The sequence below is a fragment of the Oncorhynchus nerka genome, unplaced genomic scaffold (assembly GCF_034236695.1).
Source record: "Oncorhynchus nerka isolate Pitt River unplaced genomic scaffold, Oner_Uvic_2.0 unplaced_scaffold_2835, whole genome shotgun sequence".
In the NCBI taxonomy this organism is placed as follows: Eukaryota; Metazoa; Chordata; class Actinopteri; order Salmoniformes; family Salmonidae; genus Oncorhynchus; species Oncorhynchus nerka.
Window position 1 is genome coordinate 757 of NW_027038464.1, and position 25,794 is coordinate 26,550.

Consider the following 25,794-nt stretch of genomic DNA (forward strand, 5'->3'; position numbering starts at 1 on the left):
TGCTCGATTTGTATACACCTGTCAGCTCTTCCAAAAACAATTTGTTCTCAAAGTGATCTCACGCAATCTAAACGTGATCTCACATCAATGCTGCCCGGTATGCAGCAGGGGGTCTGGGACAGGGGTCTGGACAGGGGGTAGCATGCTGGTGGGGTCTGGGGAAGGGGTCTGCTGCAGGGGACCACAAGCGGGGTTCAGAAGGGGGTCTGGGAAGGGGTCTGGACGGGGGTCTGGGAAGGTGGTCTGGACGGGGGTTTGGGGAAGGGGGTCTGTAGCAGGGGGTCTGGACAGGGGCTCTGCAGCAGGGGCTCTGCAGCAGGGGTCTGGACAGGGGTCTGGGCAGGGGGTCTGGGCAGGGGGTCTGCAGCAGGGGCTCTGCAGCAGGGGGTCTGGACAGGGGGTCTGGACAGGGGCTCTGCAGCAGGGGGTCTGGGCAGGGGTTTTATTTTCTCTACCATGATTGCCCCCCACACAAAAAGGTTTTACACAAAATATTGCAATTTTCTCATTCACTATAATGGGGATCCTGTTCTTCTGCAAACAATGCCTGCAGTACCGCAGTCAGCTTTGATATTCCAGGGTTTTAATGAGAGGGGGCAGTCGTTCTCCTCTGGGCGTTTATGTGAATTCTGCATGTCTTGGTAAACATGCAGGTGCTTGTTATAGGGCATATGAGCCCTTATAATGTCTTCTATAATGTTCTCTCTCTATGTATCAGGCCTGGACCGAGGCAGTTATAGCTCTATAGATTGTTAGAGCCACACATGAGCCTTTATAACGTGTTTCTAATGTTTTGTGTCTCTGTGTTTCAGGTCTGACCACATATGTCAACACGCTGGTCAAGCCACCTGCGTTCCCCCTACAGCTGTCACGAGCTGTTTGGTTTTGACATCATGCTGGATGAGAACCTCCAAGCAGCATGGGTTCTGAGGTCAACATCTCACCAAGGTAACAAACAGTACATCCTTCAGTACAGACCAGACGTTCTGCCTGGTTGGAAGAGTCCTCCTTGTTGCTAGGTAGCCTAGGGTGCTAAGGAGTTGGACCTGTACCGAAGGTACTTGGTTCAAATCTCAAGCCAGGTGCCTGAAAAATATTGGGGGGATTTGATCTGGGAACTGGATTGCTGCTGGGTTTATATCCTAAAGACATTCAGTCCCATATCGTTGGGTCCTTGACCCCGCAACGTGCTCTCCATCCATGGATAACAGAGCAGAAGACTGGTGTTCTCTGTCTAAGGGTGGGGTTGGAGAAGACAGGTGTTCTCTGTCTAAGGGTGGGTTAGAGAAGACAGGTGTTTTCTGTCTAAGGGTGGGGTTGGAGAAGACTGGTGTTCTCTGTCTAAGGGTGGGGTTGGAGAAGACAGGTGTTCTCTGTCTAAGGGTGGGTTAGAGAAGACAGGTGTTCTCTGTCTAAGGGTGGGTTAGAGAAGACAGGTGTTTTCTGTCTAAGGGTGGGGTTGGAGAAGACTGGTGTTCTCTGTCTAAGGGTGGGGTTGGAGAAGACTGGTGTTCTCTGTCTGAGGGTGGGGTTGGAGAAGACAGGTGTTCTCTGTCTGAGGGTGGGGTTGGAGAAGACTGGTGTTCTCTGTCTAATGGTGGGTTGGAGAAGACTGGTGTTCTCTGTTTAAGGGTGGGTTGGAGAAGACGCGTGTTCTCTGTTTAAGGGTGGGGTTGGAGAAGACTGGTGTTCTCTGTCTAAGGGTGGGTTGGAGAAGACTGGTGTTCTCTGTCTGAGGGTGGGGTTGGAGAAGACAGGTGTTCTCTGTCTAAGGGTGGGTTGGAGAAGACTGGTGTTCTCTGACTAAGGGTGGGGTTGGAGAACAGAGCAGAAGACAGGTGTTCTCTGTCTAAGGGTGGGTTAGAGAACAGAGCAGAAGACTGGTGTTCTCTGTCTAATGGTGGGTTGGAGAAGACTGGTGTTCTCTGTTTAAGGGTGGGTTGGAGAAGACAGGTGTTCTCTGTCTAAGGATGGGGTTGGAGAAGACAGGTGTTCTCTGTCTAAGGGTGGGTTGGAGAACACAGGTGTTCTCTGTCTAAGGGTGGGTTAGAGAACAGAGCAGAAGACTGGTGTTCTCTGTTTAATGGTGGGTTGGAGAAGACAGGTGTTCTCTGTCTAAGGGTGGGTTAGAGAAGACTGGTGTTCTCTGTCTAAGGGTGGGTTGGAGAAGACTGGTGTCTCTGTCTAAGGGTGGGTTGGAGAAAGACTGGTGTTCTCTGTTTAATGGGTGGTGTGGAGAAGACTGGTGTTCTCTGTCTATGGTGGGTTGGAGAAGACTGGTGTTCTCTGTCTGAGGGTGGGTTGGAGGAAGACTGGTGTTCTCTGTCTAAGGGTGGTTGGAGAAGACTGGTGTTCTCTGTCTAAGGGTGGGTTAGAGAAGACTGGTGTTCTCTGTCTAAGGGTGGGTTGGAGAAGACTGGTGTTCTCCGTTTAATGGTGGGTTAGAGAACAGAGCAGAAGACGGGTGTTCTCTGTGTAAGGGTGGGTTGGAGAAGACTGGTGTTCTCTGTCTAAGGGTGGGTTGGAGAAGACAGGTGTTCTCTGTCTAAGGGTGGGGTTGGAGAAGACTGGTGTTCTCTGTCTAAGGGTGGGTTAGAGAAGACTGGTGTTCTCTGTCTAAGGGTAGGTTGGAGAAGACTGGTGTTCTCTGTCTAAGGGTAGGTTGGAGAAGACTGGTGTTCTCTGTCTAAGGGTGGGTTGGAGAAGACTGGTGTTCTCTGTCTAAGGGTGGGGTTGGAGAAGACTGGTGTTCTCTGTCTAAGGGTGGGTTAGAGAAGACTGGTGTTCGCTGTCTAAGGGTGGGTTGGAGAAGACTGGTGTTCTCTGTCTAAGGGTGGGTTGGAGAAGACGGGTGTTCTCTGTCTAAGGGTGGGTTAGAGAAGACTGGTGTTCTCTGTCTAAGGGTGGGTTTGGAGAAGACTGGTGTTCTCTATCTAAGGGTGGGTTGGAGAAGACTGGTTTTCTCTGTCTAAGGGGTGTTGGAGAAGACAGGTGTTCTCTGTCTAAGGGTGGGTTGGAGAACACAGGTGTTCTCTGTCTAAGGGTGGGTTAGAGAACAGAGCAGAAGACTGGTGTTCTCTGTTTAATGGTGGGTTGGAGAAGACAGGTGTTCTCTGTCTAAGGGTGGGTTAGAGAAGACAGGTGTTCTCTGTCTAAGGGTGGGTTGGAGAACACAGGTGTTCTCTGTCTAAGGGTGGGTTAGAGAACAGAGCAGAAGACTGGTGTTCTCTGTTTAATGGTGGGTTGGAGAAGACAGGTGTTCTCTGTCTAAGGGTGGGTTAGAGAAGACTGGTGTTCTCTGTCTAAGGGTGGGTTGGAGAAGACTGGTGTTCTCTGTCTAAGGGTGGGTTGGAGAAGACTGGTGTTCTCTGTTTAAGGGTGGTGTTGGAGAAGACTGGTGTTCTCTGTCTAAGGGTGGGTTGGAGAAGACTGGTGTTCTCTGTCTGAGGGTGGGTTGGAGAAGACTGGTGTTCTCTGTCTAAGGGTGGGTTGGAGAAGACTGGTGTTCTCTGTCTAAGGGTGGGTTAGAGAAGACTGGTGTTCTCTGTCTAAGGGTGGGTTGGAGAAGACTGGTGTTCTCCGTTTAATGGTGGGTTAGAGAACAGAGCAGAAGACGGGTGTTCTCTGTGTAAGGGTGGGTTGGAGAAGACTGGTGTTCTCTGTCTAAGGGTGGGTTGGAGAAGACAGGTGTTCTCTGTCTAAGGGTGGGGTTGGAGAAGACTGGTGTTCTCTGTCTAAGGGTGGGTTAGAGAAGACTGGTGTTCTCTGTCTAAGGGTAGGTTGGAGAAGACTGGTGTTCTCTGTCTAAGGGTAGGTTGGAGAAGACTGGTGTTCTCTGTCTAAGGGTGGGTTAGAGAAGACTGGTGTTCGCTGTCTAAGGGTGGGTTGGAGAAGACTGGTGTTCTCTGTCTAAGGGTGGGTTGGAGAAGACGGGTGTTCTCTGTCTAAGGGTGGGTTAGAGAAGACTGGTGTTCTCTGTCTAAGGGTGGGTTTGGAGAAGACTGGTGTTCTCTATCTAAGGGTGGGTTGGAGAAGACTGGTTTTCTCTGTCTAAGGGGTGTTGGAGAAGACAGGTGTTCTCTGTCTAAAGGTGGGTTGGAGAAGGCAGGTGTTCTCTATCTAAGGGTGGGTTGGAGAAGACAGGTGTTCTCTGTCTAAGGGTGGGTTGGAGAAGACTGGTGTTCTCTGTCTAAGGGTGGGTTGGAGAAGACTGGTGTTCTCTATCTAAGGGTGGGGTTAGAGAAGACTGGTGTTCTCTATCTAAGGGTGGGTTGGAGAAGACAGGTGTTCTCTGTCTAAGGGTGGGTTGGAGAAGACGCATGTTTGCTGAACCAGGTATTCTATTTCCTGCTGAATCCAGAAACCCTCCAACAGTATATCTGAAAAACCTGAGGTCGTTTTGGGAATTTTTGCAACCCAAGTACTAGCACTATTTATAGTCCTGGCCGGTGCCTCTCACCGACGGTGCCAGTACTGTCTTCCTTCCTCTCTCCTAACAGCCTCCACTCCGGCACCGCTCTGGACGTGGCCATTAAGGGCCAGATGATCAGAGATGTGTTGAACCTGGCGGGTTCCTTCTGCCTCAGAGAGAAGAGGTGCTTCCCTCCGCCAGCAGCTCTGCCAGCAGGTATGAGAGGGTGCTGGCTTCCATCATATCTTTTACACAGTGTTTCCTTATTGATGGTCCTGGGGACCTCAATGTTGACACCTTTCACCTGGCAACACTAATGAACCCATCGTCAAAACCATTGATTAGTGGAATCTGTTTGCTTTTCTTCAAACGGAAACTGAATTTGTCAAATAGAAACTGTAGTTTTTGTTGCACAACGTTTGGAGAAAACCGATTGCGTTGTGAAACGTTTTCTGTTTGGAGCAAACGGTTTGCGTTTTGGATAATGATTCCACCCCAGGTGTGTAGTGTTAGGACCCCCTAATAAACACTGGACTAAAGTCCTCAGAGAGACGGAGACCAAAGCCGGTTCCATTTAGCTCCTTGGCCCTAAACCTTCAATGTCAAATCTGAAGGGTCTGGATTGGTATAGACAGTGTAATCTGAAGGGTCTGGATTGGTATAGACAGTGTAATCTGAATGGTCTGGATTAGACAGTGTAATCTGAATGGTCTGGATTAGACAGTGTAATCTGAATGGTCTGGATTAGACAGTGTAATCTGAAGGGTCTGGATTGGTATAGACAGTGTAATCTGAATGGTCTGGATTAGACAGTGTAATCTGAAGGGTCTGGATTAGACAGTGTAATCTGAATGGTCTGGATTAGACAGTGTAATCTGAATGGTCTGGATTAGACAGTGTAATCTGAATGGTCTGGATTAGACAGTGTAATCTGAATGGTCTGGATTAGACAGTGTAATCTGAAGGGTCTGGATTAGACAGTGTAATCTGAAGGGTCTGGATTGGTATAGACAGTGTAATCTGAATGGTCTGGATTAGACAGTGTAATCTGAAGGGTCTGGATTAGACAGTGTAATCTGAAGGGTCTGGATTGGTATAGACAGTGTAATCTGAATGGTCTGAATTAGACAGTGTAATCTGAAGGGTCTGGATTGGTATAGACAGTGTAATCTGAAGGGTCTGGATTGGTATAGACAGTATAATCTGAAGGGTCTGGATTGGTATAGACAGTGTAATCTGAAGGGTCTGGATTGGTATAGACAGTGTAATCTGAAGGGTCTGGATTAGACAGTGTAATCTGAAGGGTCTGGATTGGTATAGACAGTGTAATCTGAAGGGTCTGGATTGGTATAGACAGTGTAATCTGAAGGGTCTGGATTGGTATAGACAGTGTAATCTGAATGGTCTGGATTAGACAGTGTAATCTGAATGGTCTGGATTAGACAGTGTAATCTGAATGGTCTGGATTAGACAGTGTAATCTGAAGGGTCTGGATTGGTATAGACAGTGTAATCTGAAGGGTCTGGATTGGTATAGACAGTGTAATCTGAAGGGTCTGGATTGGTATAGACAGTGTAATCTGAATGGTCTGGATTAGACAGTGTAATCTGAATGGTCTGGATTGGTATAGACAGTGTAATCTGAATGGTCTGGATTAGACAGTGTAATCTGAATGGTCTGGATTGGTATAGACAGTGTAATCTGAATGGTCTGGATTAGACAGTGTAATCTGAAGGGTCTGGATTGGTATAGACAGTGTAATCTGAAGGGTCTGGATTGGTATAGACAGTGTAATCTGAATGGTCTGGATTGGTATAGACAGTGTAATCTGAATGGTCTGGATTAGACAGTGTAATCTGAATGGTCTGGATTAGACAGTGTAATCTGAATGGTCTGGATTGGTATAGACAGTGTAATCTGAAGGGTCTGTATTAGACAGTGTAATCTGAAGGGTCTGGATTGGTATAGACAGTATAATCTGAAGGGTCTGGATTAGACAGTGTAATCTGAATGGTCTGGATTGGTATAGACAGTGTAATCTGAAGGGTCTGTATTAGACAGTGTAATCTGAATGGTCTGGATTAGACAGTGTAATCTGAAGGGTCTGGATTAGACAGTGTAATCTGAAGGGTCTGGATTGGTATAGACAGTGTAATCTGAAGGGTCTGGATTAGACAGTGTAATCTGAAGGGTCTGGATTGGTATAGACAGTGTAATCTGAATGGTCTGGATTAGACAGTGTAATCTGAAGGGTCTGGATTGGTATAGACAGTGTAATCTGAAGGGTCTGGATTGGTATAGACAGTGTAATCTGAAGGGTCTGGATTGGTATAGACAGTATAATGATTGAGCTTTTCACCTTTTTCTTTAATTTGACAGACGTACAAACATTGAAGGGTTTGAGGGCGAAGGAGTGAATTGGGGCCGGCAGGGTCTGTCTCTTTCACACTCTGGGCTCAAATCAACGTCATCCGTGAACAAAAGTCATTTCAGAGTTGTTCATTGATGCCTTGTTGCTGTATGTATCGGTCATAACGGGTTAAATTCTGCTGTGTAGTCTGTGTGGAGGGACACGGGAGAGATCCAGACCTGAGATTTCAACTGATGAGAAAGTCAAGCGGGCCTTCTACCTGAGCCAGCGCTTCGCAGATCAGGTACAGTCATGCAGCCGTCTGAAGAGCCAAGGAACTACTGGGAAGTTTCCCAGACAGGAAGTCGTAAGTCCCGCCATGATTGTGTTCAAATCCCGATTTGTTTTTATTATTATTATTTTTATACAATTTTTCTTCCCAATTTCGTGATATCCAGTTGGTATTTAGTCTTGGCCCATCGCTGAAACTCCCGTACGGACTCGGGAGGCGAAGGTTGAGAGCCGTGCGTCCTCTGAAACACAATCCAGCCAAGCCGCACTGCTTCTTGACACAATGCCCTCTTAACCCCGGAAGCCAGTCGCACCAATGTGTCGGAGGAAACACCGTACCCCTGGCGACCGTGTCAGCGTGCCCTGCGCCCAGGAGTCGCTAGAACGCGATGGGAGAAGAACATCCCTGCTGACCAAACCCTCCCCTAACCGGGACGATGCTGGGCCAAACCCTCCCCTAACCGGGACGATGCTGGGCCAAACCCTCCCCTAACCGGGACGATGCTGGGCCAAACCCTCCCCTAACCGGGACGATGCTGGGCCAAACCCTCCCTAACCGGACGATGCTGGGCCAAACCCTCCCTAACCGGGACGATGCTGGGTCAAACCCTCCCTAACCGGGACGATGCTGGGCAAAACCCTCCCTAACCGGGACGATGCTGGGCCAAACCCTCCCCTAACCCTGATGACGCTGGGCCAAACCCTAACCGGGACGATGCTGGGCTAATTGTGCGCCGTCTCATGGGTCTACGGGTCTGGCTGTGACAGAGCCTGGACTCGAACCCAGAATCTCTCGTGACACAGCTAGCACTGCGATGCAGTGCCTTAGACCGTTGCGACACTCGGGAGGCCTCAAGTGCTTTTAAAGTCTGAATAATTCTCCAACCAGTAAGGTTTTAGCTAGATAGATGAGCTAGCTAACATTGCTAAAAAATAAAGTGAATTAGTTTGCTTAACGTTGACAATATGGTCAAACTAGCTACATTATTATCCACATTGATGAGTTTAAAATCTTTTCGTCGAAACGGTTCAAGGTCAGTGATGAAACGTCACAATTTGTTAACTCTGGCGTCATCTCCATCTCTGAAGAGTCCATCTCTGAAGAGTCCATCTTGGGAGGGTCGTCCCACTGTTTCTTTCTCAGTCAGAACCTCCGTATTGTACAGTTAGGATGGGAGTGAGACACATCAGCTTTATAACACCATATTGATGTACCTGCCTGTGAAATCAATCTGTAGTATAAAGTATAACCAACCCCCTCTGTCTCTGTAGGACTTCTTGTCCTCCGTCCTGGACGTTCTGACTCCAGAGGACGTACGAGTCCTGGCTGAGACTGAGGACGAGCTGAGCAGGAAGGGAGAGTTTGAACGAGTGTTTCCCTCACACTGCTCCTCACGATACCTGCGCTTCTTCAAACAACCACGCTACCTCAACATCCTGCTCAACCAGTGGGAGACGAAGTACGGACATAACAGGAGAGAAGGTAGGTCTCTTGTCTGTGTTTCTCTGTTTCTCTGTCTGTTTCTGTCTGTGTTTCTCTGTTTCTCTGTCTGTTTCTCTGTTTCTCTCTCTGTTTCTCTGTTTCTCTGTCTGTTTCTCTGTTTCTCTGTTTCTCTCTCTGTTTCTCTGTCTGTTTCTCTGTTTCTCTCTCTGTTTCTGTTTCTCTCTCTGTTTCTCTGTTTCTCTGTTTCTCTCTCTGTTTCTCTGTCTGTTTCTCTGTTTCTCTCTCTGTTTCTCTGTCTGTTTCTCTGTCTGTTTCTCTGTCTGTTTCTCTGTCTGTTTCTCTGTCTGTTTCTCTGTCTGTTTCTCTGTCTGTTTCTGTCTGTTTCTGTTTCTCTGTCTGTTTCTGTCTGTTTCTGTTTCTCTCTCTGTTTCTCTCTCTGTTTCTGTTTCTCTCTCTGTTTCTCTGTTTCTCTGTCTGTTTCTCTCTCTGTTTCTCTGTTTCTCTGTCTGTTTCTCTGTTTCTCTCTCTGTTTCTCTGTCTGTTTCTCTCTCTGTTTCTCTGTTTCTCTCTCTGTTTCTCTGTTTCTCTGTCTGTTTCTCTGTCTGTTTCTCTGTCTGTTTCTCTGTCTGTTTCTCTGTCTGTTTCTCTGTCTGTTTCTGTCTGTTTCTGTTTCTCTCTCTGTTTCTCTCTCTGTTTCTGTTTCTCTCTCTGTTTCTCTGTTTCTCTGTCTGTTTCTCTCTCTGTTTCTCTGTTTCTCTGTCTGTTTCTCTGTTTCTCTCTCTGTTTCTCTGTCTGTTTCTCTCTCTGTTTCTCTGTTTCTCTCTCTGTTTCTCTGTTTCTCTCTCTGTTTCTGTTTCTCTCTCTGTTTCTCTCTCTGTTTCTGTTTCTCTCTCTGTTTCTCTGTTTCTCTGTCTGTTTCTCTCTCTGTTTCTCTGTTTCTCTGTCTGTTTCTCTGTTTCTCTCTCTGTTTCTCTGTTTCTCTCTCTGTTTCTCTCTCTGTTTCTCTCTCTGTTTCTCTGTCTGTTTCTCTGTCTGTTTCTCTGTCTGTTTCTCTGTCTGTTTCTCTGTCTGTTTCTCTGTCTGTTTCTCTGTCTGTTTCTCTGTTTCTGTTTCTCTCTCTGTTTCTGTCTGTTTCTCTGTCTGTTTCTCTGTCTGTTTCTCTCTGTTTCTCTGTTTCTCTGTCTGTTTCTCTGTTTCTCTCTCTCTTTCTCTTTCTCTGTCTGTTTCTCTGTCTGTTTCTCTGTTTCTCTGTCTGTTTCTCTGTTTCTCTGTCTGTTTCTCTGTTTCTCTGTCTGTTTCTCTGTTTCTCTGTCTGTTTCTCTGTCTGTTTCTCTCTCTGTTTCTCTCTCTGTTTCTCTCTCTGTTTCTCTCTCTGTTTCTCTGTCTGTTTCTCTGTCTGTTTCTCTGTCTGTTTCTCTGTCTGTTTCTCTGTCTGTTTCTCTGTCTGTTTCTCTGTCTGTTTCTCTGTTTCTGTTTCTCTGTTTCTGTTTCTCTGTTTCTGTCTGTTTCTCTGTCTGTTTCTCTCTGTTTCTCTGTTTCTGTTTCTCTGTTTCTGTCTGTTTCTCTGTCTGTTTCTCTCTCTCTCTCTCTCTCTTTCTCTTTCTCTGTCTGTTTCTCTGTCTGTTTCTCTGTTTCTCTGTCTGTTTCTCTGTTTCTCTGTCTGTTTCTCTCTCTGTTTCTCTCTCTGTTTCTCTCTCTGTTTCTCTCTCTGTTTCTCTCTCTGTTTCTCTCTCTGTTTCTCTCTCTGTTTCTCTGTCTGTTTCTCTGTCTGTTTCTCTGTCTGTTTCTCTGTCTGTTTCTCTGTCTGTTTCTCTGTCTGTTTCTCTGTCTGTTTCTCTGTCTGTTTCTCTGTCTGTTTCTCTGTTTCTCTCTGTTTCTCTGTCTGTTTCTCTGTTTCTCTGTTTCTCTGTCTGTTTCTCTGTCTGTGTCTCTGTTTCTCTGTCTGTTTCTCTGTTTCTCTTTGTCTCTGTTTCTCTGTGTCTCTGTTTCTCTGTTTCTCTGTGTCTCTTTTTCTCTGTTTCTCTGTTTCTCTGTTTCTCTCTGTTTCTCTGTTTCTCTGTTTCTCTCTGTGCCTCTGTTTCTCTGTGTCTCTGTTTCTCTGTCTGTTTCTCTGTCTGTTTCTCTGTCCCTCGGTCTCTGTCTGTCCCTCGGTCGTCTGTCTGTCTGTACAAGAGCGATGGTACTTTCTATGTCTTAAATGACACCCATTTTCCTCTGCACTACTTTAGAGGAGGGCCATAGGTTTCTGGTCAAGGGCAGTGCACTATAGAGGGAATAGGTTTCTGGTCAAGGCCAGTGCACTATAGAGGGAATAGGTTCCTGGTCAAGGCCAGTGCACTATAGAGGGAATAGGTTCCTGGTCAAGGCCAGTGCACTATAGAGGGAATAGGTTCCTGGTCAAGGCCAGTGCACTATAGAGGGAATAGGTTTCTGGTCAAGGCCAGTGCACTATAGAGGGAATAGGTTCCTGGTCAAGGCCAGTGCACTATAGAGGGAATAGGTTTCTGGTCAAGGCCAGTGCACTATAGAGGGAATAGGTTTCTGGTCAAGGCCAGTGCACTATAGAGGGAATAGGTTTCTGGTCAAGGCCAGTGCACTATAGAGGGAATAGGTTTCTGGTCAAGGCCAGTGCACTATAGAGGGAATAGGTTTCTGGTCAAGGCCAGTGCACTATAGAGGGAATAGGTTTCTGGTCAAGGCCAGTGCACTATAGAGGGAATAGGTTCCTGGTCAAGGCCAGTGCACTATAGAGGGAATAGGTTCCTGGTCAAGGCCAGTGCACTATAGAGGGAATAGGTTTCTGGTCAAGGGCAGTGCACTATAGAGGGAATAGGTTCCTGGTCAAGGCCAGTGCACTATAGAGGGAATAGGTTCCTGGTCAAGGCCAGTGCACTATAGAGGGCCATAGGTTTCTGGTCAAGGGCAGTGCACTATAGAGGGAATAGGTTCCTGGTCAAGGCCAGTGCACTATAGAGGGCCATAGGTTTCTGGTCAAGGGCAGTGCACTATAGAGGGAATAGGTTCCTGGTCAAGGCCAGTGCACTATAGAGGGCCATAGGTTTCTGGTCAAGGGCAGTGCACTATAGAGGGAATAGGTTTCTGGTCAAGGGCAGTGCACTATAGAGGGAATAGGTTTCTGGTCAAGGGCAGTGCACTATAGAGGGAATAGGTTTCTGGTCAAGGGCAGTGCACTATAGAGGGAATAGGTTTCTGGTCAAGGGCAGTGCACTATAGAGGGAATAGGTTCCTGGTCAAGGCCAGTGCACTATAGAGGGCCATAGGTTTCTGGTCAAGGCCAGTGCACTATAGAGGGAATAGGTTCCTGGTCAAGGCCAGTGCACTATAGAGGGCCATAGGTTTCTGGTCAAGGCCAGTGCACTATAGAGGGCCATAGGTTTCTGGTCAAGGCCAGTGCACTATAGAGGGCCATAGGTTTCTGGTCAAGGGCAGTGCACTATAGAGGGAATAGGTTCCTGGTCAAGGCCAGTGCACTATAGAGGGAATAGGTTTCTGGTCAAGGCCAGTGCACTATAGAGGGAATAGGTTTCTGGTCAAGGCCAGTGCACTATAGAGGGAATAGGTTCCTGGTCAAGGCCAGTGCACTATAGGGGGAATAGGTTTCTGGTCAAGGCCAGTGCACTATAGAGGGAATAGGTTTCTGGTCAAGGCCAGTGCACTATAGGGGGAATAGGTTTCTGGTCAAGGCCAGTGCACTATAGGGGGAATAGGTTTCTGGTCAAGGCCAGTGCACTATAGAGGGAATAGGTTTCTGGTCAAGGGCAGTGCACTATAGAGGGAATAGGTTTCTGGTCAAGGCCAGTGCACTATAGGGAGAATAGGTTTCTGGTCAAGGCCAGTGCACTATAGAGGGAATAGGTTTCTGGTCAAGGGCAGTGCACTATAGAGGGAATAGGTTTCTGGTCAAGGCCAGTGCACTATAGAGGGAATAGGTTCCTGGTCAAGGCCAGTGCACTATAGAGGGAATAGGTTCCTGGTCAAGGCCAGTGCACTATAGAGGGAATAGGTTTCTGGTCAAGGCCAGTGCACTATAGAGGGCCATAGGTTTCTGGTCAAGGGCAGTGCACTATAGAGGGAATAGGTTTCTGGTCAAGGGCAGTGCACTATAGAGGGAATAGGTTTCTGGTCAAGGGCAGTGCACTATAGAGGGAATAGGTTTCTGGTCAAGGGCAGTGCACTATAGAGGGAATAGGTTCCTGGTCAAGGGCAGTGCACTATAGAGGGAATAGGTTCCTGGTCAAGGCCAGTGCACTATAGAGGGCCATAGGTTTCTGGTCAAGGCCAGTGCACTATAGAGGGAATAGGTTCCATTTAGGATGTGAACTGGTCTAAAGCAAGTTGACAGTATGGCTGAATGCTTAATGCACTTCCATATGCAGCCACTAGGGGGGGCCCACTACTCATTACCATTGTCTTGTTTGTTTGTAGGAGTCTGTGTGCTGAGGAGTCTGTGTCAGAGAGGAGTCCATCTAGGAACCACCGACCCTGCACATCTAGTGAGTGTTGTCTCTGGCTGTTTAGCTAGGTGTCTATATGTGGATGACATTTACACACAGTCATTCTGAGGCCACGATTCAATCCGTCGCGGGTTGAAGGCAAGCCTTAAGAGTCTATCTAAGTAACATAGTAATATAATCTAAATCTGTAAATTTAACCTAGAGATGTTATTTCCCCATGGGCTGCGTTTCAATCCACCTAGAGATGTTATTTCCCCATGGGCTGCGTTTCAATCCACCTAGAGATGTTATTTCCCCATGGGCTGCGTTTCAATCCACCTAGAGATGTTATTTCCCCATGGGCTGCGTTTCAATCCACCTAGATATCTGTTATTTCCCCATGGGCTGCGTTTCAATCCACCTAGATATCTGTTATTTCCCCATGGGCTGCGTTTCAATCCACCTAGAGATGTTATTTCCCCATGGGCTGCGTTTCAATCCACCTAGAGATCTCTGTTATTTCCCCATGGGCTGCGTTTCAATCCACCTAGAGATCTCTGTTATTTCCCCATGGGCTGCGTTTCAATCCACCTAGAGGTGTCTGTTATTTCCCCATGGGCTGCGTTTCAATCCACCTAGAGATGTTATTTCCCCATGGGCTGCGTTTCAATCCACCTAGAGATGTTATTTCCCCATGGGCTGCGTTTCAATCCACCTAGAGATGTTATTTCCCCATGGGCTGCGTTTCAATCCACCTAGAGATCTCTGTTATTTCCCCATGGGCTGCGTTTCAATCCACCTAGATATCTGTTATTTCCCCATGGGCTGCGTTTCAATCCACCTAGATATCTGTTATTTCCCCATGGGCTGCGTTTCAATCCACCTAGAGATGTTATTTCCCCATGGGCTGCGTTTCAATCCACCTAGAGATCTCTGTTATTTCCCCATGGGCTGCGTTTCAATCCACCTAGAGATCTCTGTTATTTCCCCATGGGCTGCGTTTCAATCCACCTAGAGGTGTCTGTTATTTCCCCATGGGCTGCGTTTCAATCCACCTAGATATCTGTTATTTCCCCATGGGCTGCGTTTCAATCCACCTAGAGATGTTATTTCCCCATGGGCTGCGTTTCAATCCACCTAGAGATCTCTGTTATTTCCCCATGGGCTGCGTTTCAATCCACCTAGATATCTGTTATTTCCCCATGGGCTGCGTTTCAATCCACCTAGAGATCTCTGTTATTTCCCCATGGGCTGCGTTTCAATCCACCTAGAGATGTTATTTCCCCATGGGCTGCGTTTCAATCCACCTAGATCTCTGTTATTTCCCCATGGGCTGCGTTTCAATCCACCTAGAGATCTCTGTTATTTCCCCATGGGCTGCGTTTCAATCCACCTAGAGATGTTATTTCCCCATGGGCTGCGTTTCAATCCACCTAGAGATCTCTGTTATTTCCCCATGGGCTGCGTTTCAATCCACCTAGAGATCTCTGTTATTTCCCCATGGGCTGCGTTTCAATCCACCTAGAGGTCTCTGTTATTTCCCCATGGGCTGCGTTTCAATCCACCTAGAGATCTCTGTTATTTCCCCATGGGCTGCGTTTCAATCCACCTAGAGATCTCTGTTATTTCCCCATGGGCTGCGTTTCAATCCACCTAGAGATCTCTGTTATTTCCCCATGGGCTGCGTTTCAATCCACCTAGAGGTCTCTGTTATTTCCCCATGGGCTGCGTTTCAATCCACCTAGAGATCTCTGTTATTTCCCCATGGGCTGCGTTTCAATCCACCTAGAGATCTCTGTTATTTCCCCATGGGCTGCGTTTCAATCCACCTAGAAATCTCTGTTATTTCCCCATGGGCTGCGTTTCAATCCACCTAGATATCTGTTATTTCCCCATGGGCTGCGTTTCAATCCACCTAGATATCTGTTATTTCCCCATGGGCTGCGTTTCAATCCACCTAGAGATGTTATTTCCCCATGGGCTGCGTTTCAATCCACCTAGAGATCTCTGTTATTTCCCCATGGGCTGCGTTTCAATCCACCTAGATATCTGTAGGTAAGGTAAGCAGCTTGGTTTGAAGAAATGAACTGTGGGAGCAATTATTAGGAAATGGAAGACATACAAGACCACTGATAATCTCCCTTGATCTGGGGCTCCATGCAAGATCTCACCCCGTAGGGTCAAAATGATCACAAGAACGGTGAGCAAAAATCCCAGAACCACATGGGGGGGGACCTAGTGAATGATCTGCAGAGAGCTGGGACCAAAGAAACAAAGCCTACCGTCAGTAACACACTACGCCGCCAGGGACTCAAATCCTGCAGTGCCAGACGTGTCCCCCTGCTTAAGCCAGTACATGTCCAGGCCCGTCTGAAGTTTGCTAGAGAGCATTTGGATGATCCAGAAGAAGATTGGGAGAATGTCATATGGTCAGATGAAACCAAAATAGAACTTTTTGGTAAAAACTCAACTCGTTGTGTTTGGAGGACAAAGAATGCTGAGTTGCATCCAAAGAACACCATACCTACTGTGAAGCATGGGGGTTGAAACATCATACTTTGGGGCTGTTGATCTGTGTAAAGGAAAGAATGAACGGGGCCATGTATCGTGAGATTTTGAGTGAAAACCTCCTTCCATCAGCAAGGGCATTGAAGATGAAACGTGGCTGGGTCTTTCAGCATGACAATGATCCCAAACACACCGCACGGGCAACGAAGGAGTGGCTTCGTAAGAAGCATTTCAAGGTCCTGTAGTGGCCTAGCCAGTCTCCAGATCTCTGCCCCATAGAAAGTCTTTGGAGGGAATTGAAAGTCCGTGTTGCCCAGCAACAGCCCCAAAACATCACTGCTCTAGAGGAGATCTGCATGGAGGAATGGGCCAAAATACCAGCAACAGTGTGTGAAAACCTTGTGAAGACTTACAGAAAACGTTTGACCTCTGTCATTGCCAACAAAGGGTATATAACAAAGTATTGAGATAAACTTTTGTTATTGACCAAATACTTATTTTCCACCATCATTTGCAAATAAATTCATTAAAAATCCTACAATGTGATTTTCTGGATTTTTCTGAAAATTACAGGCCTCTCTCATCTTTTTAAGTGGGAGAACTTGCACAATTGGTGGCTGACTAAATACTTTTTTTGCCCCACTGTGTATGTAGCTTATATCTCCTAGACGGACAGACACTTCAAAACCTTTATTCCTTATGATCTATTTTCTAGTGGTCCAAGTCGACCTACGACCCCAGGTCTGATCACCCCAGGCAGGAGCCAAGCAGATCGAGGTGAGTGGACACACACCTAGTGGCTCTAACTTCACAGCTTCTCTATAGTGTAGCTACACACACACACACACACACCTAGTGGCTCTAACTTCACAGCTTCTCTATAGTGTAGCTACACACACACACACACACACACACCTAGTGGCTCTAACTTCACAGCTTCTCTATAGTGTAGCTACACACACACACACACACACACACACACACCTAGTGGCTCTAACTTCACAGCTTCTCTATAGTGTAGCTACACACACACACACACACACACACACACACACACACACACACCTAGTGGCTCTAACTTCACAGCTTCTCTATAGTGTAACTACACACACACACACACACACCTAGTGGCTCTAACTTCACAGCTTCTCTATAGTGTAACTACACACACACACACACACACACACCTAGTGGCTCTAACTTCACAGCTTCTCTATAGTGTAGCTACACACACACACACACACCTAGTGGCTCTAACTTCACAGCTTCTCTATAGTGTAGCTACACACACACACACACACCTAGTGGCTCACAGCGCCAGTGGGAAAATAACTCCATTTCTCCACAGTTGGAATTGTTTCCCTTTGATCTCTAATCTCTGTTTCCACCTCCTCTATTCCAGTGTGGTGGTGAGTCACAGAACCAGGCCCCAGCCAGACCAGGAGGAGTACTGTTTCTCCCAGGAGGTCACCACCTCCCTCCTGGGCTCCTCCAGCCTGACCACCGAGTCTACAGCCAGCGTGCCACCCAGAGATGAGGAGTTGGAGGGTTAACCGGCTCTCACTGCACCCTAACGCTGTTGACTTCTTAAAGAAGGCATAAACACATCCCGCGTTTGGGCAGGGGATGTGAACGCCGTAGGTGTGATGGAGGGTCAACGTGAACACCTTTCTCTCTCTCTCTCTCGATGCATATTCCTCTTTTCACTACCATAGTCTGAACTGGAGAGGGACAAACAGCTGAGTGTTGGTCCTGGATAAGGGGGTGGGGCTTCTCTGGACCAGGTGGACAGACAGCAGCTTTGGCCAATCGACCGAGGAGAAAATCCAAGGCTGCTCTGCCTACTTAGAGCCAGTCCAATCAGGTTCCACTCCTAGGTGTGTTTACGTCAAATATAAATCAACATTTATTGGTACACAAATTTTGTTATTGCAGGTGCAGTGAAATGCTTGTTTCTAGCATTTCAGGCTTGTTACTATGGGATGGTAGATATAACTGCATTTCAGGCTTGTTACTATGGGATGGGTAACTGCATTTCAGGCTAGTTATTATGGGATGGGTAAATATAACTGCATTTCAGGCTAGTTACTATGGGATGGGTAGATATAACTGCATTTCAGGCTAGTTACTATGGGATGGGTAGATATAACTGCATTTCAGGCTAGTTACTATGGGATGGGTAGATATAACTGCATTTCAGGCTAGTTACTATGGGATGGGTAGATATAACTGCATTTCAGGCTTGTTACTATGGGATGGGTAAATATAACTGCATTTCAGGCTAGTTACTATGGGATGGGTAGATATAACTGCATTTCAGGCTAGTTACTATGGGATGGGTAGATATAACTGCATTTCAGGCTTGTTATTATGGGATGGGTAAATATATCTGCATTTATTTGGCTGGTCATTTTACATATGCTTCACAATTTTTACAATTTGAAGTTGTAACAATAATTGTTATGAATAAATAATTGAATTAACAGTTGTTCTATCAGTCCCAGATTAGGGAAATAACTGCTCAGGTTCATACATTAAAACTGATATTTGAAGAATGACTCATTTCAGTCTTTTCCTTTTAAATATAATTCAAAGGGATTTATTTATTTTTGACCTTTTTACTTAACCAGGAAGGGCTCGCTGAGATTAACATCTCTTTTTCAAGAGCGTCCTGGCCAAGATAGGCAGCACCAAGTCATTACAAAAACACTAGACAGACAACATGAAATACTACAAGTAATCTGGTAAAAACCATAGAATTCACAAGAGTATAAAACAGCAAATTAAAAACATTGACAGGTCAGGGAATCGGCCTCAAAATCCTTCATCAGTGATTTAAAAACACCAATCGGGACAAGTTCTTCCAGTTTAAAAGTATTTTGTAAGGCGTTCCAAGACGATGGTGCAGAGGACATAAAAGCCCTTTTACCAAATTCAGTTCGGGACATTTGGAACAGTTAGCAGGATAAAGTCCAGCGAACGAAGAGAGTACCCACCACATTTCTGAACCATAAAATGCCCAAATAAAAGGTAGTAAACCCAAAATGGCTTTGTAAATAAAAGTATTCCCGTGCCTGAGCCTACGAGTGACTAGAGAAGGCCAGCCAACCCTGGTATACAAAGTGCAGAGGTGCGAAAGGGTTTTGCCGTTTTAAATCTCAACGTGTTGTTACATTGCAGGTAGTTTTCAACATTTTAAAGGATTAATGTTTAGATAAAAGAACATAACATATTTTTATGACAATCTACCAACCAAGCAACTATTAAAAGGTCAAAGTTGACCCCCTGTGGATGCTTGACACGCGGCTGTGTGGAATGCCCCTGGGCACCCTGGGAAACGAATACTTAAGATGTTTAGCGTTGTGGGAAGTCAACATCTCCTGAGAACTGCAAGCTGCCAAGCCAACGGGGGTTGCCAAGCCAACGGGGGTTGCCAAGCCAACGGGGGTTGACTCAAATAATTCACTTCTTTTCCCTCAACCGTCTCATGAGACATTGACTCAGCAGAATCCAAGGGTTACATCATTTGCTAATAAACTCATTAAAAATCCTACACTGTGATTTTTTCTGTTTGTTTTTTCCTTCTCATTTTGTCTGTCATAGTTGAAGTGAACCTATGATGAACATTACAGGCCTCTCTCATCTTCTTAAGTGGGAGAACTTGCACAATTGGTGGCTGACTAAATACTTTTTTTGCCTCACTGTGTGTGTGTATATATATATATATATATACATATATATACTAGATGACTGCCAGGGGGCGCTGTTTTGAGACTCAACCAGTGATGTGTGTGTGTGTGTATATACACTGCTCAAAGAAATAAAGGGAACACTTAAACAACACAATGTAACTCCAAGTCAATCACACTTCTGTGAAATCAAACTGTCCACTTAGGAAACAACACTGATTGACAATACATTTCACATGCTGTTGTGCAAATGGAATAGACAACAGGTGGAAATTATAGGCAATTAGCAAGACATCCCCCAATAAAGGAGTGGTTCTGCAGGTGGGGACCACAGACCACTTCTCAGTTCCTATGCTTCCTGGCTGATGTTTTGGTCACTTTTGAATGCTGGCGGTGCTTTCACTCTAGTGGTAGCATGAGACAGAGTCTACAACCCAGGGGCTCAGGTAGTGCAGCTCATCCAGGATGGCACATCAATGCGAGCTGTGGGAAGAAGGTTTGCTGTGTCTGTCAGCGTGGTGTCCAGAGCATGGAGGTGCTACCAGGAGACAGGCCAGTACATCAGGAGATGTGGAGGAGGCCGTAGGAGGGCAACAACCCAGCAGCAGGACCGCTACCTCTGCCTTTGTGCAAGGAGGAGCACTGCCAGAGCCCTGCAAATTGACCTCCAGCAGGCCACAAATGTGCATGTGTCTGCTCAAACGGTCAGAAACAGACTCCATGAGGGTAGTATGAGGGCCCGACGTCCACAGGTGGGGGTTGTGCTTACAGCCCAACACCGTGCAGGGCGTTTGGCATTTGCCAGAGAACACCAAGATTGGCAAATTCACCACTGTCGCCCTGTGCTCTTCACAGATGAAAGCAGGTTCACACTGAGCACATGTGACAGACGTGACAGAGTCTGGAGACGCCGTGGAGAACGTTCTGCTGCCTGCAACATCCTCCAGCATGACCGGTTTGGCGGTGGGTCAGTCATGGTGTGGGGTGGCATTTCTTTGGGGGGCTGCCCAGCCCTCCATGTGCTCGCCAGAGGTAGCCTGACTGCCATTAGGTACCGAGATGAGATCCTCAGACCCCTTGTGAGACCATATGCTGGTGCGGTTGGCCCTGGGTTCCTCCTAATGCAAGACAATGCTAGACCTCATGTGGCTGGAGTGTGTCAGCAGTTTCTGCAAGAGGAAGGGAATTGATGCTATGGACTGGCCCGCCCGTTCCCCAGACCTGAATCCAATTGAGCACATCTTGGACATCATGTCTCGCTCCATCCACCAACAGACTGTCCAGGAGTTGGTGGATGCTTTAGTCCAGGTCTGGGAGGAGATCCCTCAGGAGACCATCCGCCACCTCATCAGGAGCATGCCCAGGCGTTGTAGGGAGGTCATACAGGCACGTGGAGGCCACACACACTACTGAGCCTCATTTGGACTTGTTTTAAGGACATTACATCAAAGTTGGATCAGCCTGTAGTGTGATTTTCCACTTTAATTTTGAGTGTGACTCCAAATCCAGACCTCCATAGGTTGATAAATTTGATTTCCATTGATAATTTTTGTGTGATTTTGTTGTCAGCACATTCAACTATGTAAAGAAAAAAGTATTTAATAAGAATATTTAATTCATTCAGATCTAGGATGTGTTATTTTAGTGTTCCCTTTATTTATTTTGAGCAGAGAATATATATATATATTATGGAGTGTGTGTCAAATACTTGCTCTCCCCACTGTATATACTGTACTCTATACCATCTACTATGTACATATATATTATGGCTCTTTAAATACTGGTCCTCCTCTTTTGACCATGAAACCTTCTGTTTCTGACCATGTAAATATCTGTCTTCTTTGGGATGGTGACCCAGTCATTTAATCAGTGGTCAGTACATTGGTGTGGGTGAGAATGGGTGACCCAGTCATTGAATCAGTGGTCAGTACATTGGTGTGGGTGAGAATGGGTGACCCAGTCATTGAATCAGTGGTCAGTACATTGGTGTGGGTGAGAATGGGTGACCCAGTCATTGAATCAGTGGTCAGTACATTGGTGTGGGTGAGAATGGGTGACCCAGTCATTGAATCAGTGGTCAGTACATTGGTGTGGGTGAGAATGGGTGACCCAGTCATTGAATCAGTGGTGTGGGTGAGAATGGGTGACCCAGTCATTGAATCAGTGGTGTGGGTGAGAATGGGTGACCCAGTCATTGAATCAGTGGTGTGGGTGAGAATGGGTGACCCAGTCATTGAATCAGTGGTGTGGGTGAGAATGGGTGACCCAGTCATTGAATCAGTGGTGTGGGTGAGAATGGGTGACCCAGTCATTGAATCAGTGGTGTGGGTGAGAATGGGTGACCCAGTCATTGAATCAGTGGTGTGGGTGAGAATGGGTGACCCAGTCATTGAATCAGTGGTGTGGGTGAGAATGGGTGACCCAGTCATTGAATCAGTGGTCAGTACATTGGTGTGGGTGAGAATGGGTGACCCAGTCATTGAATCAGTGGGTCAGTACATAGGTGTGGGTGAGAATGGGTGATCCAGTCCGGGAATCAGTGGGTCAGTACATTGGTGTGGGTGAGAATGGAATAAAGTAGAAACAAATAAGTGTAGAAATACCCAGGTTGGTCTGTGGTGTAATGTTTAGTAGATGGGTGAGTGGCAAGGAGTCTGCCAGACAGGAGTCTCCTGACTGACCCTACCCTACCCCTGGTCTTCTGATACAGACAGGAGTCTCCTGACTGACCCTACCCCCTGGTCTTCTGATACAGACAGGAGTCTCCTGACTGACCCTACCCCTGGCCTTCTGATACAGACAGGAGTCTCTGACCCTACCCTACCCCCTGGCCTTCTGATACAGACAGGAGTCTCCTGACTGACCCTACCCTACCCCCTGGCCTTCTGATACAGACAGGAGTCTCCTGGCTGACCCTATCCCCTGGCCTTCTGATACAGACAGGAGTCTTCTGACTGACCCTACCCCTGGCCTTCTGATACAGACAGGAGTCTCTGACTGACCCTACCCCTGGTCTTCTGATACAGACAGGAGTCTCCTGACTGACCCTACCCCCTGGTCTTCTGATACAGACAGGAGTCTCCTGACTGAACCTACCCTACCCCCTGGTCTTCTGATACAGACAGGAGTCTCCTGACTGACCCTACCCCCTGGCCTTCTGATACAGACAGGAGTCTCCTGACTGACCCTACCCCCTGGCCTTCTGATACAGACAGGAGTCTCCTGACTGACCCTACCCCCTGGCCTTCTGATACAGACATGAGTCTCATGGCTGACCCTACCCCCTGGCCTTCTGATACAGACAGGAGTCTCATGGCTGACCCTACCCTACCCCCTGGCCTTCTGATACAGACAGGAGTCTCTGGCTGACCCTACCCCTGGCCTTCTGATACAGACAGGAGTCTCTGACTGACCCTACCCTACCCCTGGTCTTCTGATACAGACAGGAGCCTCTGACTGACCCTACCCCCTGGCCTTCTGATACAGACAGGAGTCTCCTGACTGACCCTACCCTACCCCTGGTCTTCTGATACAGATAGGAGTCTCCTGACTGACCCTACCCTACCCCCTGGTCTTCTGATACAGACAGGAGTCTCTTGACTGACCCTACCCCCTGGCCTTCTGATACAGACAGGAGTCTCCTGACTGACCCTACCCCCTGGCCTTCTGATACAGACATGAGTCTCATGGCTGACCCTACCCTGGCCTTCTGATACAGACAGGAGTCTCTGACTGACCCTACTCTACCCCCAGGCCTTCTGATACAGACAGGAGTCTCCTGACTGACCCTACCCTACCCCTGGCCTTCTGATACAGACAGGAGTCTCATGGCTGACCCTACCCCTGGCCTTCTGATACAGACAGGAGTCTCCTGACTGACCCTACTCTACCCCAGGCCTTCTGATACAGACAGGAGTCTCCTGACTGACCCTACCCTACCCCCTGGCCTTCTAATACAGACAGCAGTCTCCTGACTGACCCTACCCTACCCCTGGCCTTCTGATACAGACAGGAGTCTCTGACTGACCCTACCCTACCCCCTGGCCTTCTGATACAGACAGGAGTCTCATGGCTGACCCTACCCCCTGGCCTTCTGATACAGACAGAGTCTCCTGACTGACCCTACCCTACCCCTGGCCTTCTGATACAGACAGGAGTCTCATGGCTGACCCTACCCCCTGGCCTTCTGATACAGACAGGAGTCTCCTGACTGACCCTACTCTACCCCCAGGCCTTCTGATACAGACAGGAGTCTCCTGACTGACCCTACCCTACCCCTGGCCTTCTAATACAGACAGGAGTCTCCTGACTGACCCTACCCTACCCCTGGCCTTCTGATACAGACAGGAGTCTCCTGACTGACCCTACCCTACCCCTGGCCTTCTGATACAGACAGGAGTCTCCTGGCTGACCCTATCCCCTGGCCTTCTGATACAGACAGGAGTCTTCTGACTGACCCTACCCCTGGCCTTCTGATACAGACAGGAGTCTCTGACTGACCCTACCCCCTGGTCTTCTGATACAGACAGGAGTCTCTGACTGACCCTACCCCCTGGTCTTCTGATACAGACAGGAGTCTCCTGACTGAACCTACCCCTACCCCTGGTCTTCTGATACAGACAGGAGTCTCTGACTGACCCTACCCCCTGGCCTTCTGATACAGACAGGAGTCTCCTGACTGACCCTACCCCTGGCCTTCTGATACAGACAGGAGTCTCTGACTGACCCTACCCCCTGGCCTTCTGATACAGACATGAGTCTCATGGCTGACCCTACCCCTGGCCTTCTGATACAGACAGGAGTCTCATGGCTGACCCTACCCTACCCCCTGGCCTTCTGATACAGACAGGAGTCTCCTGGCTGACCCTACCCCCTGGCCTTCTGATACAGACAGGAGTCTCCTGACTGACCCTACCCTACCCCTGGTCTTCTGATACAGACAGGAGCCTCCTGACTGACCCTACCCCTGGCCTTCTGATACAGACAGGAGTCTCCTGACTGACCCTACCCTACCCCCTGGTCTTCTGATACAGATAGGAGTCTCCTGACTGACCCTACCCTACCCCTGGTCTTCTGATACAGACAGGAGTCTCTTGACTGACCCTACCCCTGGCCTTCTGATACAGACAGGAGTCTCCTGACTGACCCTACCCCCTGGCCTTCTGATACAGACATGAGTCTCATGGCTGACCCTACCCCTGGCCTTCTGATACAGACAGGAGTCTCCTGACTGACCCTACTCTACCCCCAGGCCTTCTGATACAGACAGGAGTCTCCTGACTGACCCTACCCTACCCCTGGCCTTCTGATACAGACAGGAGTCTCATGGCTGACCCTACCCCCTGGCCTTCTGATACAGACAGGAGTCTCCTGACTGACCCTACTCTACCCCCAGGCCTTCTGATACAGACAGGAGTCTCCTGACTGACCCTACCCCACCCCCTGGCCTTCTAATACAGACAGCAGTCTCCTGACTGACCCTACCCTACCCCTGGCCTTCTGATACAGACAGGAGTCTCCTGACTGACCCTACCCTACCCCTGGCCTTCTGATACAGACAGGAGTCTCATGGCTGACCCTACCCCCTGGCCTTCTGATACAGACAGGAGTCTCCTGACTGACCCTACCCTACCCCCTGGCCTTCTGATACAGACAGGAGTCTCATGGCTGACCCTACCCCTGGCCTTCTGATACAGACAGGAGTCTCCTGACTGACCCTACTCTACCCCCAGGCCTTCTGATACAGACAGGAGTCTCCTGACTGACCCTACCCTACCCCCTGGCCTTCTAATACAGACAGGAGTCTCCTGACTGACCCTACCCTACCCCCTGGCCTTCTGATACAGACAGGAGTCTCCTGACTGACCCTACCCTACCCCTGGCCTTCTGATACAGACAGGAGTCTCCTGGCTGACCCTATCCCCTGGCCTTCTGATACAGACAGGAGTCTTCTGACTGACCCTACCCCCTGGCCTTCTGATACAGACAGGAGTCTCCTGACTGACCCTACCCCCTGGTCTTCTGATACAGACAGGAGTCTCCTGACTGACCCTACCCCCTGGTCTTCTGATACAGACAGGAGTCTCCTGACTGAACCTACCCTACCCCCTGGTCTTCTGATACAGACAGGAGTCTCTGACTGACCCTACCCCCTGGCCTTCTGATACAGACAGGAGTCTCCTGACTGACCCTACCCCTGGCCTTCTGATACAGACAGGAGTCTCCTGACTGACCCTACCCCCTGGCCTTCTGATACAGACATGAGTCTCATGGCTGACCCTACCCCCTGGCCTTCTGATACAGACAGGAGTCTCATGGCTGACCCTACCCTACCCCCTGGCCTTCTGATACAGACAGGAGTCTCCTGGCTGACCCTACCCCCTGGCCTTCTGATACAGACAGGAGTCTCCTGACTGACCCTACCCTACCCCCTGGTCTTCTGATACAGACAGGAGCCTCCTGACTGACCCTACCCCCTGGCCTTCTGATACAGACAGGAGTCTCCTGACTGACCCTACCCTACCCCCTGGTCTTCTGATACAGATAGGAGTCTCCTGACTGACCCTACCCTACCCCCTGGTCTTCTGATACAGACAGGAGTCTCTTGACTGACCCTACCCCCTGGCCTTCTGATACAGACAGGAGTC

The 25,794-nt window shown here is 48.2% G+C and overlaps 1 protein-coding gene across 1 annotated transcript; it reads left to right on the forward strand.

Annotated features, from left to right (window-relative positions):
- Positions 1 to 824: 824 nt before the first annotated feature.
- Positions 825 to 18,016, forward strand: LOC135566968 (tubulin monoglutamylase TTLL4-like). The gene is made up of 7 exons (XM_065014513.1): positions 825 to 948; positions 4,537 to 4,627; positions 6,969 to 7,065; positions 8,325 to 8,535; positions 12,943 to 13,010; positions 16,174 to 16,235; positions 16,861 to 18,016. Exons 1-7 carry the CDS (start codon positions 825 to 827, stop codon positions 17,009 to 17,011), a joined length of 804 nt encoding a protein of 267 aa, XP_064870585.1. The 3' UTR covers positions 17,012 to 18,016.
- Positions 18,017 to 25,794: the final 7,778 nt, after the last annotated feature.